General features: G+C 39.7%; 2 protein-coding genes across 2 annotated transcripts; one reads left to right on the top strand and one right to left on the bottom strand.

The window, feature by feature from the left end:
- The first annotated feature begins 7 nt into the window (after positions 1–7).
- RFC4 (replication factor C (activator 1) 4, 37kDa) lies at positions 8–13,886 on the top strand. Its single transcript, XM_009707721.1, has 10 exons — positions 8–171; positions 796–874; positions 5,574–5,653; positions 6,853–6,972; positions 7,867–8,010; positions 8,300–8,420; positions 8,887–9,012; positions 10,630–10,710; positions 12,508–12,624; positions 13,772–13,886. The coding sequence occupies exons 1-10, from the start codon at positions 38–40 to the stop codon at positions 13,865–13,867; spliced, it is 1,098 nt and encodes a 365-aa protein (XP_009706023.1). The 5' UTR covers positions 8–37; the 3' UTR covers positions 13,868–13,886.
- A 1,079-nt stretch (positions 13,887–14,965) lies between these two features.
- Positions 14,966–21,151, bottom strand: EIF4A2 (eukaryotic translation initiation factor 4A2). Its single transcript, XM_009707720.1, has 10 exons — positions 21,103–21,151; positions 20,879–21,011; positions 20,486–20,625; positions 19,100–19,268; positions 18,796–18,905; positions 18,524–18,667; positions 18,002–18,139; positions 17,629–17,718; positions 17,310–17,389; positions 14,966–15,778 (listed from the first exon to the last, which is right to left on the bottom strand). Exons 1-10 carry the CDS (start codon positions 21,124–21,126, stop codon positions 15,634–15,636), a joined length of 1,173 nt encoding a protein of 390 aa, XP_009706022.1. The 5' UTR covers positions 21,127–21,151; the 3' UTR covers positions 14,966–15,633.
- Positions 21,152–21,547: the final 396 nt, after the last annotated feature.

The following is a 21,547-nucleotide window of genomic DNA, read 5'->3' as shown; positions in this document are numbered from 1 at the left end:
CCAGCCCAGCCCAGCCCAGCCCAGCCCAGTTGGAGCCATGCAGGCCTTCCTCAAAGGCCCGTCTTCCATCAGCACCAAGCCCCTCGCTGCTAAGGAGAGGGGCGCGGCCGGCGCAGCGGGGAGCAGCGGGGAGGGCAAGAGGCTCAAACCCATCCCTTGGGTGGAGAAATAGTAAGGGCTTTTCTGGGGCAGTGGGGGTCGCTGGCCTGGGTGGCAGTGGCTGATCGTGGGGAGTTTTGGCTCTGGAAGGGTGGTGTGGACAAGGGAGTGGGTGCATATCAAAGGGGGTTGCAGCTGTAGGTGTCTCCACCTAGGAGTACAGCTTTAACTTCTTCTGTTATGGGGGGAAAGCCAGCACTATGAATTACTGTAAGAGCTTTTTGTTGGTGTTACTGAGCAGAAAATGCTTCCATTGCCCGTGTCAAGCCGTGCAGTTTCATCACTGTGGCTTGGTGCAGAAGGGCATTAAACGCTTCGTTTTTGAGAAGCCTTTTGTCAGCTTACAAAGTGGTAAAATATTGCAGGCTGCAATACAGTTCTGCTTCTAAAACCAGCTCAGGCAGGTGTTTACAATAGAAATAGACAAACAGCTTCCTGAGAAATTAAATCACTTCAATAATACAGACTAGAGGCATTAGACAGATGTACTCTTATGATTTTGACCTCAGCTACAAAATTCACTGTGATTCTTCAGTACCTGATGTAATCAGAAAGGGAAATGTTGTTTTTATCAGTTTCCATTTTCTTCTGAAATTTTGTTAGCTAATAAATTGCATTTAATGTCTTTTTATTTAGTCGTCCCAAAAATGTGGATGAAGTTGCCTTCCAGGATGAAGTTGTTGCTGTGCTGAAAAAATCCTTGGAAGGTGCTGATGTGAGTGTAATGATAACATCTACCCAATCAGTATGTTTAGGGAGAAACTTTAGCCAGTGGTAATGAAAACTTCTCTTTTCTAACTCAGCAATGGTCATTTTTACAGTGGTACTTTACAAGCAAGCTAAGTGACTTCCTCGTAGTATGTTGTGATATATGTGTGAAATTTATGATGTTTCCAGCCCTCTAAACATTGTAAAATAGTCAGCTCTGTGATGCAGTTTGGAATTTTTCTGCAAAAACTTAACTGGTAAACTTCTTGTTAATAGTTTCAAATCTGGAAAGGCTTTTGTTGTCTCTACACTACTGTTCAGCCAGTACTTTTGACATTCGTGTTTAAGAGGAGAGGGGAAATTTTTCTTTCATAGAAAAGTCTGGATTGCCAGTTTTTCCTAAACAGTTCTAGTGATCTATCAGTGCTTCTATGAAACTGCTAAACATTAAAACAAATATACCATTTGCTAACAACGGAAGTTTAAGTTACAAGTGTCAGGTCTGCTACTTAGATAGTGATCCCCAAATTTTTTGGGTTACAGTTTCCAAGTAAGTCTCTTTGGCTTTGGAAATCCAAGTATAACAGTTGCACTAACTTCACTGCAGTGTTGGCTTCTGTGACCTAAGATTATAAAGAAGATGCACAGAGCATTTTCAATTGCTTCTGTTTACACTTGCATTTGCTTTTGGATAAAATTTAGTAAATATTCAGTATGAATGATGATTAGTTCCTTCAAACCAGGTGATGAGGAGGTGAAGGGAGAAATAAAGTAGGTAGCCACGCGATGGCTGTGGTTTTTTGCAAATCTGGACAATTCCTTCCTTTGTAGGTGCTGAGACATTTTTTGCTCCATGTTTCACCTAGAAAGGTGAAAAAAAACCAGCTCCAAAAGCTGTTTCTGTTTTCATGGACTGCTAGTGCCAGCTGAAGTGGTTGATGAGGATGTTTTACCAATGGCATTTGTGATATGGCTGTCTGCTTACCAGGAGTTAAAAGAAACAATTTAGACCTTTCAGAGTTTTATGCAAGAAACCTTTCACTGGTAGTGTGCTCTGATGCACAATATGCACAGATAGTCTTTTGTATTTGAAAGTTTTACTGTAAGATAATTTGCTCTGCAGTTCTGTTTTTGACTAATATGAGTCTATTTCTATCTGAAAATATTTATTTAATCAGAACTTGCAAAAACATAAGTGGCTTATTTGTTTGAAGACAGGGAGCCAAAAATGAGTTTGGTATGACCGAACTGGGAAAGACTTGTGTAATTTCTTTCTTTAGTTCATGTCTCCCCATTCAATTTACTTTGCTGCTGTTGAGAATGCTGTTGTAATGTGTCCTTGTCATGTAATATTGTACCCATAGAAATCTGGGTTTCAACAGCAATGCTGCTATATTACAGTATTTGTACAGTTGAGGTAATGAGTAAGAAACTATTAACAGCTAAGGAGAAATGAGGCACTGCCACCTATTCTGTCTGGACATATCAGTCATGTAACATCGCTTAGGTGATGGGTTGTGAATTTCTATTTTGAGCAACAGCTATTTAAAACCTTACAGCTTCTGGATCAGCAATGTTTCTCGGATTATGAGCCTAGTACACTTGTGTTGACTTTTTGCCTCCTGACTTGAAAAGACAAATTATAATTTCTGCTTATGGTTACAGGCTTTGTATTTTGCCATAGCTGCCTAAACTCAGCAAGGCGTTCGAGAACAAAATCATGCAAGTACTTTAAAGTATTTGACGCTTTTAAGATTTGGACATTTTTATTACTTCTTGAAAGGACTCATTCTGTCAAAAAGGCAAAAGTGTAATTTAAAGTCTGAGGTGGCTGGTACTTATTTCAGAAGTTCTTACTGAATTTGGAGATCTGGTGAGATCAAAGAAACAGCTGTGACAACGCTGTAGGTTTGTGTAATGTGCTTTATTTAAACCTTAGTGTTGAAAATGGAGAGCCAGTCCTTTGTTGATTGGCCTGTATTTGTGGGCCTTGGTTTAGGAGCTGCTAAGTGGAGCAGAACTTTCAAGTCCCTGATATATCTCCATCTGCAATAACAAGCATCTGTCTTGTTATAAACTGGGGAGACCAGAGTCTGAGTGGTTTTGAACTGGGGAAGCTGATTTCTGTCTGCCAGGACTGTTGATTTGTTATTGCTTTTTGCAAAGAAACTGAGAAGTGTCATTGTATTCTTTAATTTTCATTTACTTGATGATATTTTAACGACTTAAAAGAGAGTTAGGTATAGGATTATCATTGCGGTTTACATCTTCACTTGTACTGAAACTTCTAGAAAAAAGGAGTTGGGCTTTGCAGTATGTGCAGTAACTTTCACATAAGCAGGGTGATGCCTGCAGGTATCCTGCTTACTCCTGGCAAGCATGGAAAAATGGATAACCAGATCAGGTTGCAGACTGTTTAAAAATACTGCCACAGTTACATAAAGGATTAGGCTGTGCTTGGTGAAAAAGTAATGCAAATACTGGTGATAATTTCAGTGAGAAACAAGCGTAAATGAGGTTGAAACAGAAACAATATTAAAGTATGGGTTTAATGGAATTAGGAAACAGATTCTTATTAAAACTTTTTACCTGCTAATGCTTGTTTTGAGAGCTAGTGAAGTGTGAATTAGCACAGAGGCATGAAATTATGAATCTCCACAAAAATGTCTATCCTTGCAGTGTGCTAACCTAACATGGTGGTTGGTGAATTTTCAGCTGTCATTCAGTAAACATTTGCTCTCCCTGGAGCTTTCCTAAAAGATATAGGGGGATAATATTGTTGTGGTATCTAATTAAACTTGAAAAAACATTTGTTAGTACTGGATGCTGTTTACTTTTTAGTAACTAGGGAAACAAGCAATGGATAATTGGCAGAAAGAGCGGGCAAAACTTGAAATAGATTTGTTTACTATAAATTGATTGAAGATTGAAATTCTTCTATCTCTACTTTTACAGTACATACACAGTTGAATTGGTTCTCTATGTCTTGTCTTAGTTGTTAAAATGGGATGCTTGTTACGAAACTAGTCTGTCTCTGTTTCGTTTTCTGATTATGGATTGTGTAGTCCTGCATTTTTCTCTGCTCTTTGGGCATCTTTGGTTTTGCTGTTCCCATTCTGTCTGCATTGCTAGCTATATTCAGCATAAAATTCTTTAATCTAATTTTAGTTGACTCTTTTCAAAAATAGAACATTTATTAAGGGCTGGAAATCAAGTCACACTGAGAGATTTGTCTTTTTGATATTGATCAGAGGGGACTCTGGTTCTTGTTCTAAGAATGTAGAATTGGAACATCCACTGCTGTCAGAGGCAACAGTTTTAAAGTGCAGCCTGATAATTTGTAAGAGGAATTACTTGAAATAGTAGTATAGAAAGCTATCACTCCTATGCTAATTAGAAAGCTTCTTGGTTTCAGCCAAAATTTAGTCATGGCTAACTTAACACAAATTCGGTTTATGCCAACTTTGTTCTTTGTCCCTGTGTTGCTCTGATATTTTAATGGAGGTCAGTCATATTCCCTCTCAGCTTTTGTTTTGCTGAGCTAACTGAATCAAACTCTTTTAAAAAAAAAAAAGTCATTTCTCATAAGATAGGCTCTTCACTCCTTTAATCATCTTTCCCAGTTTGGATTCATCATCCTTGACTGAGGATGACCTGAACTGTGTGTAGCTTTCCAGATGAAGTCTTATTAGTATGAACAATTTTCCATCTGTATTGAAGGTGCGCATCCTAGGACCACCAGGCTTATACTGTTTCTCTGACAGACAGACCAAACAAAGTCAGCTTTTATTTTACTCCAGCTGATGAATTCCAGACATCTAGCAGATATTTAGTTATATTCTTAAATTGTGAGATTTTATGCTTTGTGCCGCTAAGTGTCATTCTATAATTATTACTGCAGTCATTGCTGTGCTGCTTTGATCTTCCTGTGTCAGCGTATTTCTTTAATGCATTCCTATTTTTCATGCTAAGGTTATTAATTAAATTATTTGAAAGATGAGTTAACCTAATCTCTTAAAGAAATGCCACTGGTCTCCTCCTTTGAAAAAATCCTTGGATGGATGTAGAAATTTGCCAGCAGTATGCATTCCAGTCAGTCGTTGCAAGCATCTCTGTGATCGTGTTAGGCTATGTCTGGGTTGCACTCACTGCAGTATGGTGCAGACATTCACAAACTTCCTTGTACTTCTTGCAGTGGACTCAATGGCAGCACAGAATTCTCAGCATGGCTTGAAAAGGCGGTCTGGGGAGCTAAGAAAGCAAGGGATAGTTAACCTGTGACGGATTTTGTCACAACTGCGCTGCTAGTATTATCCAGACTGTTTGAAGGGCATCCTTGGATAAATTTGCATGTCACTGCAGTCATAACAGTAAGTTTTGTAGACTTTGGTGATCTCAGACATGACCTGGAGGGAATATGTCAAAATAAAATATCAAGTAGTATCAAAATTGAATTATCAGTTTTGATAGAACATGTGATGATGCCACCAAATAACAGCTTGTTCATGCTTTATTATAAACAGTAACTGTTTGTCCTCTTCTAGAGCACTATGTGCAATGACCTAGAAGTGAAAGACTTAATATTATTTACCGAGAAGAGTAGATAGTTTCTGTTCTGTTACGTGCTCGGATTTTCAGTAGGTTTTCCTGTTTGTGGTTTGTTTTGGTTATTTGGTTTTCTTAAAAATGGTGCCTTGCTGTTTCAGCTTCCCAACCTATTGTTCTATGGCCCACCTGGAACTGGAAAGACTTCCACTATTTTGGCAGCTGCTAGAGAACTCTATGGGTAAGTTGGAATCAAGTTGCTTTGGTGTATTCAACTATGACTTGTCTTCTAATCATGTGACGGAGTGGCTCTGGTCATTGCATGTTCTTACGTAGCTTGTAGGTCTTTCTTTTTCAGGAATATCTTCATATTCTAATTCAGCTCTGACAGGAGAGGTCTCTCTCTTTTGTCCTGTCACAAGTCTTTGATTTCTGTTACCAGTATAGACTTAGAACACTTCAGACTAGCACCCATGTAACCCTATAGCAGAGAGTATGAAGAAAATGGCTTGTAAATGCTTTACTGAACTTTGTAAAGGAATTCCAATTTTAATGGTACATTCAGTAAGTTGTTAGCTACCCATAGATCTCAAAGTACTTCATAAAATGTCTGAATTGTAGTCTTTGCATTATGCACCATTGAATTGTGTGTGGAAGTAATATTGGGAGTCAGACTAAAATTTGGTATGTGTATATTCATCAACTTACTTGTAGCACATCGGAGTTTTTGAGTAGTAAATTCAGTGACCCATAAGCAAAAAATGGATGAGAAGCTGGTTTGATGTTGTGATCAAATCTGTCGTTGACTTTAGTACCTCCTCCCTTGCCCCCCACTGTCATCTTTAATTTTTGGCTCGTGTTGTTTTTTTGGAAAGAACCACTTCTGGCTTAATAGTAGGAAGACAATTCAACATTGTGTGTCCATTTGAATTCCCAGAACTTAAAATCCCCTGTATTCTTTTTTTTTTTTTTTAATCAGAGGTGCTGCTGTATAGTACTGCTGCTAAATACTGCCTGTATTATACTTTCTAGAGATTTCTTTCTGGTAGTATTGCAATGGCAGAGCACTGCCAGTGACTATATCTGGGCATTTTACTTGTTCTTCCACATTGCTCACAGCATATAAGTAGAAAGGCATGTAATAGTGCTCTGAACTTATGAAGCCAACTTCCTACTTTTTTTTTTTTCCTGAATAACTGATGTAATTTTACAGTTCATTATTTTCTGCAGTCTGGGAGGCAATTGTGAAAATAGCTAATGGAGATTCATACCTAACATTTAATGATCTCAATTTAACTGTCTTTTAAGAAAGTATGTTATTTAGTAATGCTGGCAAAAATAATACTTGCCATTCAAAAAGGCCAGAAGGGTTGTTGATATACTTTATCATGTATCATTACAAGAGTTAGCAGTTAACATGTTGTAATAAAAATTTTGCAGGCCTGAATTATTCCGGCAAAGAGTCCTTGAGTTAAATGCTTCTGATGAGCGTGGAATACAAGTGATTCGAGAAAAAGTGAAGGCTTTTGCTCAGCTAACTGCATCTGGAAGCCGTTCAGAGTAAGTGCTGGGTCAAACCCCTCTTGCTTAGGACAAAGCATGTGGTCAGTTTAATTTAGGTTAACTTTATAATTCTAGTATAAATGATGGGTTAGCACTGTCCAGAAGTTTGCAACACACAGAGTGCTTTGGCTAGGCTTTGACTTCATGTGATTTCATGTTGAGAGTTTGAATACCTGGGAGGAACTTTTACTAGTGCTGTTAGAGTTAGAGAGAGGCAAATAGGGAAAACCCCAAAAGATCAAGCCTTCTGGATTTGGTGATATGTTGTAGCCTTTGCAAATGTTGTCTGACTATCACAGAAAAGCTTCTTTAGGTAAATCGTGGTGGAAGTTACTTCTTTAATACCTCTAATCTGCAGCATCTCATACAAGATGGGTACTAGTTTATAAGATGCTAACAAGATGCTGGTGTTGGGTGGTGAGAATCCCTGTGCAAGCAAAGCCGTATGTGTGGAAAAAACAGATTGTGGAACGTAGCAGGAAGAAACTGCATGCCAGGACTATCTGGCAAGAAATGGTCTTGTGTACTGAAATTAATCTGTTGCAGTGTTCTTTGAAGTTCAGGGAATCGGGAAACCTGTAAAAAGAAGAGCTGCATTAGTTGTTAAAAGAAGAACTTAAAGCAAGACTGCATGTTTTAGAGGACTTTTGCAGTATTCAAGTATCGGTCTTTCTATGGGAACTCAGTCCCCCCCTTTATTACAAATATTGGTCCTTTATCTAAAAATAATCAAAGAAGATTGAACCTCTGAATATGTTCTATTTATCAGGTATAAATACTTAAGTAAAATATGACTTGCTATTTGCAGTGTTTTGGGGTTTTTTTATTTTATTTTTTTGACTTGGTCTATACATTGCATGTCTCCTGGATAACACATTTCTTATTTTCTAGTGGTAAAGCTTGTCCTCCTTTTAAAATTGTAATCCTGGATGAAGCAGACTCAATGACTTCAGCAGCCCAAGCAGCCTTAAGACGGACAATGGAAAAAGAATCTAAAACAACTCGTTTCTGCCTTATTTGTAACTACATCAGCAGGTGTGTGTGGAATTTGTTGCTTATTTGGACTTGTTGCCCTTCCTGTTCTGTAGTCTTTCCCCCCCCCCCCCACCTTTTTGAGAGGTTGATATCTAGTTTTCATAGTTTTCACTTAATAGACATGTAGCTATGTGAATACAAGACTGAAGACAATGTTTAGATTTCAACTTTTATTTTTTACAGTGTCGCAGTTTTAAGGTTGTGTTGCTCATTTCTGCCCTGATAGCTTCGTCTGTATGAACTTGACCTGTGCATTTGTTTGCCAAACACTTACCTTCCTTTCTTTCAGAATAATTGAACCTTTAACATCTCGATGCTCCAAATTTCGCTTCAAGCCTTTGTCAGACAAAATCCAACAGCAGAGGCTATTGGAGGTTTCTGAGAAGGAACATGTGAAAATCAGTAGTGAGGTAACTTCATGGTTGCCATGATTTTATTTCTTAATCTAGTGCATAATTGCATTGCAGTGAAAGGGGCTAAGTCAGCCTACTTTTCCAGACTACTCAATTGTATTAAGTACAAAATATAAATACAAAAAACTAAATCATTTAGATATTATTCTCCTACCATAAATGGGATGAATCTTAACAGTCTTCCCAAAACTAGAGAAATGTCCACCAGAGAAAGTGGAAACAAAACTGTAGGGCTTTTTGTTCTGTGCTGAGTATACTTGCATTAAACCGTGCTTCATTCTGAAATTGTCAGTGCACGTTTATATTAGTAGAGAGATTGCTTTGTAAGTCGTGTATTGTGCCTGTCTGTGATGATCTGCTTTAGGCACTACTTGATGTTTTAAAATCAATGTGCTGAGAAAGTGTACTGGATTCTAATTAACAGTGAACATGTAACTTGGCATTTTCTGACATTATTTTTCAGGCAGTATCGTACCTTGTTAAAGTGTCAGAAGGGGACTTACGAAAAGCAATTACTTTTCTTCAAAGTGCCACTCGCCTAATGGGTGGGAAAGAGATCACAGAGAAGATAGTTACTGAAATTGCTGGGGTAAGCTACGCTTTACGGTTTCTCCTGTAATTAGTCTGAAAAACATTTGTGTAGTAAATCTACTTGCTAACTGTATCTATCTTTGCTCAAAGTTAGATTAAAAATATACCCATTAGTATTGCAGTGTGTTACTGATACACTATCCACCAGAATTTTAAAGACTGCTTGATTCTGTACTGTTATTACATAGCAAGTTTCTAGCAACTTATTCTGTAAGTCAAGGAAAACTGTAAAGTAGTCTTATAATTGAAGTTGAAAAATCCTGCCCATGAGTGAATGCAAGATGTATGGCCTTTTGTGGGACAGTAGACTAGAACATCTTCTTCGCATGCTTTTATATATGTGTGTGTGTATATAAGTATAGAGCGTTGCAAAATATGGTTTGGAAACACCATAGGGGAATGACTTTCAGTAGCAGCTCATTTGCAACTTAACGTTCACAGCAACAGTGTCTCTTCAAGGATCTGTGTAGATCTTGCTTTTATCAAAACGGCAGTGATTTCTTCTAGAACAACATAGATAATACTGGCAGGGACAGGAGAAACCTGAGAGGAAATGCATTGAATAAAACTTGTTCCTATAGCAACAAAACACTCTCTGAAGCAAGAAATGTGAGATTAGGAGTTGAGGAGCTGGAAAATAAATGGGCTTTAATGATGGACTCGCTTCCCTTGAAGGTGCTACCATCATGGCTAATTGTAAGGGTTCTGAGATTTTTGCTTTGGTGGAACCAGAGGCAATTGCTGCTGTGGATGTTTTACAGAACGGTTTTAAACAATTTGCTCAGTGAGCTTGTTATTCAGTTTTGTGTATCTAGCTGTAGAAGAGCTGGATTTCACTTACAGATATCTGTAAATCACAATTTCTAAGAAACCTGGCAGAAATTGACTGTAATGATAGGAAAGAGAAGCATGAAATTCCATTATTGAATAATGCTTGTTTAAACCAAAGGAGCCCAACTTTACATCTTTGCAAAGACTTCGAGTTCTTGGTCGTATGTAACTTTTGTGACCCTGGAGTGACCTTAGTACAAAAGATTAATAAAGAAGCCTTTAAACTGAACTGTCCAGACGCTCAACTGACAGGAATGACAATGAGTAGAGGGGAGAATGTGGGCAGTGCATCCCTACTCGAGGTGAAATAATAGCATCTGTCAACTTTTTTCCTCCTGATTTATTGTCTGATCTTGTTGCATTGGGCTTTTTTTGTATGTCCCTGGTGCGTCACTGGAGAGAGAACTGATTTGCTGTTTTGCTTGGGTGTAGAATGATACAGAAAGCATTGGCTGATCTAATTGTTGAAGTAGGTCTCCATTTAGTCAGTGTCCTGAATAAGCAATTGTTTGTTGGATTTATGAAGGTGACTTTGACAATTTACTATCATTATATAGTTTTTATTTTAATATCACCAATATAGGACAAATATTACAGCCTAGCTCTCACTCTTAAAAACTTAGCTAATCTGTCTGACATACTTGCTTGAAAGTGGTTGGGTGTGTAGAGGAATGAAATGCTAAAATGGCCTCCTTCGTTAACGGTTTGTATCTGTTACTGTAAGCGTCAACTTCAATTTTAAGTGTACAAAGTTGAAATTAAGAAATGTAACTTCTTGTTACAGGTCATCCCTAAAGAAACAACTGATGAACTGCTATCTGTCTGCCAGAGTGGTTCATTTGAGAAACTGGAAACACTGGCAAAGGTAGAGTCCTCTTAGTTCTCTAGCCTGGGTATTTTTCTAGGTCACTGCCCTGTGAATCCTTTGTTGCTGGACTGCAGCTGAAAATGTTTGGCCTCAGGTCAGTCAGGATGCCCATTTCAGGAAGCATGTCTTTTTACCAGTTAGTACCCTGGTCTGTCCCTTCTGAGGAAGAGCTGTCAAAGCTGCAAGTAAGATTCCGTACCGATGTGACTCTGACTTTCTCCTGAGTTGAACCGATGACATGCGGAGCTGTTAGGCTGAATTAGGCAGAGTAGGAATTCCTAGTGAGACACTTGGCTCAGGCCTTTTAGAACTGTTATCTCCAGTGGACTGGACTAGTCAGCTTCTTCATTACACGGAAGCTGTGTTAGATGAGAAGTATCTGAATAAACCTGTAATAAGTCTTCAGTTTTAAAATATTTCATGTTAATCTTACAGTACACTAGTGATTAAGTTTGTTTTATAAACCTCAGTGACTTAAAATAGATCTTGCTGGAGAAGGCACAAGCTACTGTTTATAGAGGTGGATTTCTTTTCTTTAACACAGAAAAGGTTCTTACTCTCTTTAAACTCAGGAGATTAGGAATTTCCCATTCTTCAAAGGAGGCTCAGGCAGTCTTGAACTGGATTTTAAATCAAGGAGTTGTCCCTGACAGAGAGGAGCATGCTACAGTACCATTCTCCCTTCCAGTGAAATGTTCCATGCCTGTATGAAAAAAGCCAGTATTGGTCAGCCTCCTGCTTTTTCCTTGGCTGAGCCTCATCTGATAGTTTTGGCAGGACCTCTGGTTTTGAGTCAGGATTTATTCTCCTGTAAACTTGCAGCAGTTCTTAGAATTATTGTGCAAGGATTTGTGCAGATGTCACTGCCTTACACTTTCACATTTGCTTACCATGATGTCTGAAAATGTGTTGACCTTAAGAGGTGATGATACAGATTTTCTAAATCCTTAGAGCTGGTATTGTCTTTCATCAAACCATGATCTAATGTAATGTACTAATTTGGAACTGTTCTCCAGTTTCCAGAGTAGGTACTTCATGGTGGGGTTTTATTTCAAATATTAGGGCTCGATACGCAGTTGACACAATTTGAATGCATACTTCTGTAAAGCATGCATCTGTATTTTGCTGTACAGAAAAATAAGGCTGGATCAACTCTTTTTCTGTTTTCATAAACTTCTCTGGGCCTAAATGGCTTCATGGACTACTGTTCTCAGTATTTGCTGGTTTTGTAACTGGGCACTACTGATTTTAAAAAAAAAAAAAAAAGAAGCTGTCTTTAGTTGCTATGGTTTTTATTTCATTAAAAAAAGGTTTGGCCTTACAGATCTCTGTATGCCTGAGGCTAGCAACTACCAGATGAAGAACATAAATCAAAGTAGGTGGCACTTTAAAATGTGAAGGCTGTGAAACTGCCACATGATGCTGTGGATGCTAAGCTTTCCTAATTTTAGAATAAGATTGGACAGGTTCAGTGGAGGTTGTTAAATGCTTAAAATGTCTCTAGCTCACAAAATCTCTGAGATGTAAATTGTCAAAAGCTGGAAGAATATTTGGCAAAAATATTGCTATACGCCTGCCATGCTCTTGAAGTCTTTCCTAGGTGCTCACTTCAGGTCACTGTCAGGCAGAATGCTGGACTGTATACAAACTACTGACTTGTCCTCTAAAATTTAAAAAATCCGTATTAAATTTCAGTAAAGTCTTTCAGTTCAGACAGAATTTTTCACATTGGTTTTCCATTTTGTGGTGTTTCTGCTGCTGAATTATTTCCATTTTCTTCTCTCCCTGACACAGAACCTCATAAACGAAGGGTATGCTGTTGCTCAGCTTGTAAACCAGCTGCATGATACTGTTGTTGAGAGCAAAGATTACACTGACAAGCAGAAATCTGTCATAGTTGAGAAACTTGCGGTAAGTCTGTAGCTTGAGTTAAAAAAAAACCAAACAACAAAACCCGACACATTCATTTCCCCGTCTCCTATGAAGACAGGCTGAGAGACCTGGGGTTGTTCAGCCTGGAGAAGAGAAGGCTCTGGGGAGACCTTAGAGCAGCCTTCCAGTACCTAAAGGGGGCCTACAAGAAAGCTGGGGAGGGACTTTTTACAAGGGCTTGGAGTGATAGGACAAGGGGCAATGGCTTTAAACTGGAAGAGGGAAGATTTAGATTAGATATGAGGAAGAAATTCTTCACCATGAGGGTAGTGAGGCCCTGGCCCAGGTTGCCCAGCGAAGCTGTGGGTGCCCCATCCCTGGAAGTGTTCAAGGCCAGGCTGGATGGGGCTGGAACTGCATGATCTTTAAGGTCCCTTCCAACCAAACCATTCTTTGATTCTATGATTAATTTTTTTATGCACTCTCTCCTCCAAGAAGTATACATGCTGCTTTATTTTGATTTTATTTAGTTCTGCATGTTTCTTGGCAGAACCTAAATTTTTGTCCTGAGAAATTTCATGAGAAGGAATTGAAATCCAGTTAAGTGAATTATTAGCCATATTATATTGTTCTAATGGGACTTGAGGAAGAGGTTTCTGAGTTTGGTTTGGGGTTTTTTTTCTTCATATAAAGTAGGAGGGAAAATTAAGATGAGATTAAAGTCAGCACTTTAAAAAAAAAAATTAGGAGCTGCAAAATCCAGGTTTTTGTTCTGGTGTGTAAAATATGCCTTTTTTTAAAAAAAAAGAAGTACATTAACATGCTAAACTTCCACCAAGAAGAAAAGATAGCTGTGGTGAAGTTTTGCTAAATTTGCTGAAGAGAAGCAGATAGCGTTGATGACCTGCAGAGTGATGCTCCTAGCAGTTAGTTGCAGAGCAAATGGTGCGTCCCTTCCTGCGTATGAACTGTTACGTGTCGGCCTCCTCAAGAAGATGGAGGCCAGAGAAGTCATTTTTCCCATTTGGGTACGATGGGTATGTGATGTGTGACTGCTGGAGAAGGTGTTGCCAATTAAGTGAACAGTTGGCAAACTTCCATCTTGGTGCTCTCTGTGGTAACCTCAGACAGCTGTCTTGAGCACCACCATTTTAAGAGGGTTTTACCTTCTCTTTACTGTTTGCAGGAAGTAGACAAATGCTTGGCAGATGGTGCTGATGAATACTTGCAGTTGGTGAGTCTCTGCGCCCTTGTGATGCAGCAGCTAACGCAGAACACCTAACTCCGCCAGCAGTGGCTGGCGACAGAGCAGAGCAGCTGCTTGTTCCATGGGTGGCTGAGGTTCCGAGAGCAGGGACCTGTGTACTTTTGTACTCTTTTTTGCAATAAAAGGACTGCTCAGCAGTTGGAAAAGCTCATGCTGGAGTGTTGTTTTTTTTTTCTTCTGGCTGCTGAGGGGCCAGTAATGCTCCTGCTTTGCACTTCCTTGTTGTAGACTTTCACAGGGAAAGGTAAATGCATCAAAAAGGAGCGTATACATGCTCTACTTCAGTCATCATCAGCTGGAAGAGCAAGAAACAACGTGGGCTCAAAGGAGTAACTCATTGTTTGGTTTTGGAAGTATTGACTTTGCAAAACGATCACATCTTTACTGAACACAAGGCTTCAGGTGCAACCCAGCTCCTGAGGGAACACATCCCCTGCCACCTCCATCTTCTTTTAGCATTAGAATGCTGCAAAAATCACTTTCTACTAAATGTATTGCAACACTTTTATTTTTACTCCAGCTATGTAAGAAAAAATGTGGGCTAAAGGGTAGGTCATCTTCTAAACACCGCTTAGATTTTCCCAAGCATCTTACTCCATTCTTGCTCACAAAACTGGTTTTTAACGCCATTACCCCTGTAAAGAACACAGCTGTCAGTGGGGGAGTCTGTTCCCTTGATAGATGCTACTTTGAACACTTGTCAGACTCTGTGACTCCCTCTACTCCCACCTTCCTGAATGCAGTAAAAAAAAAAAAGTCTTGCACAGAAATAAGCATAAATGGGGGCAGCAGGCTTTTACATCACATCAGTACCAGTTAAGTGAGCTATTTTCTACTGATGAAAGGGTATTTTAGTGTTACGGGCACATGTCCATCACCCGTGAGGTGTCTCAAGCTCACCCTTTCCTAGTCTGAGGTACTACTCCAGACACAGCCCCTGCAATTGCCAAGAACCACGCAGAAGCCTAGGAGCAGAGGGCCAGAGGCTGAGCACAAACCTGTCTGCTGAGCCCTGGCAGCAGCTGGCACTTCGGCCTTCCACACTTCACAGCTGCTATCACCCTCCCCCCTAGAAGCAAGACACCCCTCTAACCAAGAAGCAACTATTTACAATTTAAGTGAATATAGAAGTATTTTATTGAACATTCAAACTTCATTAAGACATGTGCAATATGGCAAATTTTACTGGGTTTAACCCTAACTAAGACAATAGTATGATTGCTTGCTTGCTGGGGCTTAGCAACAGGGTCCAGATCACACTTACCACTAATTAAATACTTTATTGAATAAATACATATGAAACAAAAATGCATTTTAATGCTCTTATAAAAGTTTAGAGATTTTGAAAGGCCTTTCCAATTCAATCTGAAGTGTAAGTACATACAATAAAGGAAGGTAGGCTAGTTTAACATAATTGGCTGACTTTATACAGCACTTATATCTTTTAGTCCATAAGTAAATTATTAAATGATAAAGAACATCTAATACAACCACTTCTATGGAACTAGGAAATAAATTTCTAATAAAGAAAAAATTTACAGACCCCATGACTTTCCACCCAACCCCAACAGTCTAACCCTAAAGTGGATAAAGCCAATGGCTTTCCCCACAAGAGCTCACGACAAAGAGTCGCTTCTCTTATCAAATATCTGTATTTCTGATCCGTTATGAGCATTGAGACAAGATTCAATATATCCCCAAAGAAAGAAGCACAATGCACGTTGTGAATCGCCTATTCAGCAACAGCGAGCACTGCATTCAAAAACACCTCATCCCAGGGATTAAATGAGATCAGCCACATTCATCGGCATCTCCTCCACTGTAGTATTGTAGAAAGTCTCAATGTCACGCAGGATCCTCTTGTCCTCTTCAGTGACAAAATTGATAGCCACACCTTTTCTGCCAAAACGACCACCCCGGCCAATTCTGCACAAAAAGAAAACACATTTACACACAAGTTAACTACTCTGATCCGCTTTAGATGTTTGCAAGATCCATTCATTAACTGCTGCTCTTTTATCTGCCACAGTTTATGCTGTATTTACAGGACTAGCTGCTACCAAAGTCACATCTGGTCAGGAAAAACTAGCAGTTAGTGCCAGCAGTACAGGAGAAGTGTCCATCCTATGGAGAGTAGCAGAGCAGAAAAGGTTACCCTCTTGGCTGCAAAGTAAGATCTTTATTTCATGGCCGGTACTGTGGTATGAAGTCCTAGCTCCGTCTCCCTCCCCTCCGTTCACCTAACATGCCCATACCACATGCATCCAAGCCCAAGCACATGGTGTACAAAAGCTAAGCTATTGTTCAAAAATCAGACTGTTCCTAAAATAATCCAATTATATCCAGTTAATGTGGAACAGCACACTCAACTTGAGAATTTTAATTCAACATAACTGTTTCCAGTGGGAAAACTTAGGGTTTGGTGGGGTTTCTTTTAACCAAAAAATCCAAGCGCAACATTTTTGTGTAAGCCCAAGTCAGTCACCAACGCATCACAGTACAGTTCAGTTACACCATTAGTTCTACCTCCCTGCAGACTGCACAATAAAGCACCTCGGCAGTAAGAGCTAAATACACCAAAATGACTCACAAAACTTAGCAAATAATCATGACAAAAGAAATATATAAATACCGACTCGCTCTTTATTCAAACTGTGCCGCTTACGAATCCACGTCCTAAATGACGTCAACGCCGTTTCTGAGCACCATCTTGTGTCATCAACTGCTGCTATCGACTCCTGTATTTTTTTACATCAAGTAACAAAGCACAGTTTACTTAATTTAGGGACAGTCACTAGAAGCAGTTAACTAAGCCTAGGGAAACAAAATGGAAATGGCTACCAGAAGACACACACCACAGAGGAAAGAAGCCCACTGTAAGAGGAGCCACCAAGAGCAACCAAGGCACGCAAACCATCAACACAGCTGGCCCTCCAGAAGCAAAGGCAGGCCTATACAACTACTTTACTAAGATTATTAAGGTCTAGTCACCGAGCAGCAGCAGCAACTGAAGATTAGCTAGGACGTGCAGATCGAGCTAACGCTGCTGACAAGATGCTAGGCCAGTAACGGCTTTCACAGTCACACTCCACAACCTGCATGACAAAAAGGTTGTTCAGTAGCTGGCAATTTCCCCAGATCTCAGAAAAGAACGATCAGCCATCACTGAACTCATCACACATCTAAGTTTTCCCACTGCTTTGTTTTATTGTCCAGAAGTTCTGCTGCTCCCTTGTTTCAGAACCATTGCTGTGCAAGTTAGGGCTTTTTTTTTTTCTTAAAGCATGAACACAACTGTTTTCTTCCCCACTAGCTTTTTAGCAGTTATGAAATGAACAGATGTGTAACACCTCCTGTTACTGGCAAGGAGTAAAGGGAAGAGGTGAGGGTCTGTGCTGATTTCTGGAGGAGGTGACATTCCGTGTAGCACACCCACTGCCCGACAGGGCCAACTAACCTGTGAATGTAGTTTTCACGATTGGTCGGCAGGTCATAATTTATAACCAGTGACACTTGCTGCACATCAATGCCACGAGCCTAAAAAGCAATGGAGAGTCTTTAATGCAAGTCACCAGCTTTAGGTGAAGTTTTTTATCCCGTGCTTTTGTTGACCACATGGTTAGTGATGAACTACAACTGTGTAGTCCATAGTGGAGCGTAGTCTTTACTCTTCCAAGAAGCTTCAAACAGTTCAGGCTACAAGAACCTTCACTGAATTATGAAGCTTTTGGCACCAGATTTAAACAGAAATGTCTTCAATGTAAGGCAATACTCACCAGCAAGTCAGTGGTGATCAGGACACGGCTCGATCCTGATCTAAACTCTCTCATGATAACATCCCGCTCCTTCTGGTCCATGTCACCATGCTGTAGGGTTAAAAAAGTTGCAATTACTACAGCTCCAATATTCCTAACTGGATATCCTTTAAAAACCAAAGCAATGTATGAAACCCAGCGTCCCTACCTGCCGTGGGAACAAAGCAGGTAGGGATAGAAGGAAGCATTTTTCTTTAAGCAGGGGGAACGATAATACAGCACTGCACAGCTATATTATAACTTTCCTGCTTTTCACTCAAATGTAGCTCATTGCTATTTGTTTTGCAGTATGTACACAGCATTTCAGATGTGATGTGGAGGTATCAATTCTTACCAGAGCTGAGACTGTGAAGTCCCTGGCATGCATTTTCTCTGTAAGCCAGTCTACTTTTCTCCTTGTATTCAGGAAAATAACAGCCTGTGTAATGGTCAGTGTCTCATACAAATCACAGAGAGTATCCAGCTTCCATTCCTGAACAGAACAAAGAAGATCAGGAAATGCATCATGCCACTGACAGTTCAGTACAAAACAAGAATCCCAAATGAGGAGTAACTCAAAAGCAACAACCAGTTAAGTATGCTCTAGTGTGCAATTATATTAAACATGACACTAAGCAGTTTTTGTATCAACTGTTGCACCAAATCTTAAGACACAGGACACTGGACATTAAGAAAGAGGTCCACCCTAGTCATTTTTGATCCAGTGCATAGTTTTTCTTCTTCTTGCGTGTACTCTACTAGCATTATCACAGAAACCAAAGCTCAGCCTTGGTTTCTGCAATTTTAGCACAGTGCTTTAACAAGAAGGTAACAGAACTTAACTCCTCCAGCCAGAGCAAGTACAAGTGGTACCAACCTCTCTCTCAACATTAATGTAGAATTGCTTGATACCCTCCAGAGTCAGTTCTTCCTTCTTCACCAAAATACGTATTGGATCTCTCATGAACTTTTTGGTCACTTCCAACACATCCATTGGCATTGTAGCCGATAGCAACACCACCTAGAATACATTACTTGGTGTTAGCATGTACCTAGGACACCAATTTTGATTCAGACAACTCAGCATTTCTCAGCTACACTGTACAAAATCTGCACCCATCAATTTAACCACGTAAAAGGTTTTTTTACCTGGATGTTTGTGCTCAATTTTTGAAAGATCTCATAAATTTGATCCTTAAATCCACGGCTCAACATTTCATCAGCTTCATCCAGAACAAACATTTTGATCCATTTAGGTGCTATTAAAAAAAAAGTATCTCATGAAATTTCAGAAATGCACTAAATACTTTTATTAATGTCACTGTCCTTTAAGACTAAGCTCTCCAGTACAATTCCCTATAATGACAGCAAATACATTACACTTAAGCTTTTACCAGATGTGAAATTTATATTGAAAATTTATTACCAAGAACAAAATTAAATTCATACTTACAAAGGTAGCGTCTGTTTAACATATCAAACACACGCCCTGGAGTTCCGACCACAATGTGAGGAGCCTCAGCCTGAAGTTTTTGCATTTCATTGCGAACATTGGTACCACCAATACAAGCATGGCATGTTGCTCCCATGTAGTCTCCAAGGGCCAGAATTACCTTTTGAATCTAAAATAAAACCCTTCCATTAGTAGTAGTTCCTTGTACATTGAAGATTAAGCCCTGTTATCATTGGTGCTTATGGACTTTGGAAGCTAAGGGAGCTAACAAGGACTATGCAGCCCTTACCGTTAGAAAAGACAGTTACTAATGATTTTGCCCAACTGCTCGTTATTGAAGTTGTTCAACAGAAAGCTTAAGTCAGAGGGGCATTTAAGTTAAATTTTTGTCCTTACTAATTGAACTAAAGAAGTGACTACCGTGCATCTGCTATTATTAAATTAAAAGCAGGGCCTCCAGAAGCGAACTCAAGTTTTCAACTGTTAAGGCCTGCATGTTTTAAGCACTTGCACAAAGTTCACAAAGGAGTGCACAAGTGCAGTGCTGTATGCCAGGCTTCGAAACAAGTCTCACCTCACCAATGCCTTCAGAGCAGAACAAAGGCTAAACATTCTGATCAGATCAGATCATTCATCCACTGATCTGCTTTTTTTGGTTTTCAGATTTCTTTCCTGTCTGATTTAGTATGTTTAGCTTTACCTTCAAGAAGAATCTTCACTACAGCACTGGCATCTGAGTATATTCTAGTCAAAAAAGACAGGAAGTTGTATCTATTTTCTACTCTATTTTGAGTTCTGTTCAACATTTCATCTTAAGATTCCACATTACGGACATACATTCATCTGAAAAATTAAGTATCCTGCAAGTTTTGTTAAACATTCCCACTTAGTAAATGAGAATACCAAGCCTTAAAAGTGAAACAGACATGCAATAACATTCAGTCAGGAAAACATCACAAAAATACAAAAAACAATGAAGTGACCACATGCGCACTGCAGTTTTCATGTTGCACAACTGCACGCAAGTTCAAATAGCTTCCAAAAAGTATGTTTTGTTTCCACTCAGAACACTGTGCTTTAATAGTGTATCTTGGATTTTGTTTTTCTGCTGAAGATGCTCCCTCAGAACTATACACAGCATAGCAGCTGGCTCCTGCATCCCTGCCCCAGCATACCCTCCACGTGCATCAACTCAACTTTTCAAGCAGGCAGAGAACTTGTGGGACAGAAGCCAGTTTGTATCCCCCATTACTCAACACAAAAAGGGTTCTGAATGGATGTTAGTTACAGCCCCTTAAGAAGTATGTTTATTGTCTCACAGTTGTGAAACCTGAAACCTATGCAACACACAAGCAGCTTTTTTTTTTTTAACTACACTATCAATACCTGTTGAGCCAGTTCTCTGGTAGGGGCCAATACTAGTGCTTGGGTCTCCTTGAGATCAATCTCCAACTGCTGCAGGATGGAAATAGCAAATGTGGCTGTCTTGCCAGTACCTGACTGAGCTTGAGCAATCACATCATACCCTAAAAAAAGTAGGATACACATTTACTGCTCCCACACAGGTCATTCATGTTCTTAGTTTTATTTTATTCCCTTTGAAATAAGTGATCAGTATTAAGAGTCCTCTCCATTTCAGGTCAGTCCCGAAAGATGGTGTACCATCATATCACTTGTTCAATAATGATTAAAAATAGCTATCATCACACACACCAATAAAACAGTGTGTGCATTTCACCACACTTTCCTAATTATTTGATGTTGGTATCACCCGCATACCTTTGATGCATGGAATAATAGCTCTCTGCTGAATAGCTGAAGGCTTCTCAAAACCATAAGCATAAATGCCCCTCAGAAGGGATTCTTTTAAATTCATATCATCAAAATTGTCAACAATCTCATTCCAATTGCTCTGTAATAGAGAAACAAAAAAAAGAAAATATTGAATCCAACACCTCTCTCCACCGGTGATTCCATTCTCAAGTCAGTTTACACATGCTCACCTCAATGACACCATCAGGGTCCATTCCCTCTGGGCCGCCATGGTCTCTGTCACCAAACAGAACAAGCTGTTAACACAGGAGGAACTAACACGCAGAAGCGAGCTGACACCTTGGCTGCCAGAAGCCCTGCCTGGAAGCCGTGACAGATCATTCCAGCAGGTGCTCCGATAGTTTGCCAATGGAAGAACTCCCACCCTCTCCCCACCGGCCTGGGGTGCCGCTAACCCAAGCCCTCAGCTCTCAATGCTCAAATCATCCAAACCTTCAAGCCACACCGAAGCTCGCAGTAAATTTCAGACTGCAGAAAAACCCACCAGAAAAATATGGCTCAATATTGGGTAAATAGCCTTACCTATGAAAATAAAAAAACCAAACCCCAGCCGACGAGACATCGACCGCACGTCCCGGCGTACAGCACCGCCCTCACGGAAGGCATCTGTCCAAG

Source organism: Cariama cristata, unplaced genomic scaffold (assembly GCF_000690535.1).
Source record: "Cariama cristata isolate BGI_N322 unplaced genomic scaffold, ASM69053v1 scaffold40749, whole genome shotgun sequence".
Lineage (NCBI taxonomy): Eukaryota > Metazoa > Chordata > Aves > Cariamiformes > Cariamidae > Cariama > Cariama cristata.
Note: the sequence above shows the minus strand (reverse complement) of the source record. Positions and strands in the feature narration are given on the sequence as shown.

What these genes read in the sequence shown, in the direction of transcription:
- RFC4 (XM_009707721.1), top strand. Translation starts at nt 38, where the DNA reads ATGCAGGCCTTCCTCAAAGGCCCGTCTTCCATCAGCACCAAGCCCCTC. An exon ending in TAGTTACTGAAATTGCTGGG is followed by an intron (nt 9,013 to 10,629) that starts GTAAGCTACGCT and finishes TTCTTGTTACAG; the next exon opens with GTCATCCCTAAAGAAACAAC. An exon ending in TCATAGTTGAGAAACTTGCG is followed by an intron (nt 12,625 to 13,771) that starts GTAAGTCTGTAG and finishes TACTGTTTGCAG; the next exon opens with GAAGTAGACAAATGCTTGGC.
- EIF4A2 (XM_009707720.1), bottom strand. Translation starts at nt 21,126, where the DNA reads ATGGACCCTGATGGTGTCATTGAG. An exon ending in ACCCTGATGGTGTCATTGAG is followed by an intron (nt 21,012 to 21,102) that starts GTGAGCATGTGT and finishes TCTCTATTACAG; the next exon opens with AGCAATTGGAATGAGATTGT. An exon ending in CCAGAGAACTGGCTCAACAG is followed by an intron (nt 19,269 to 20,485) that starts GTATTGATAGTG and finishes GTTTTATTTTAG; the next exon opens with ATTCAAAAGGTAATTCTGGC.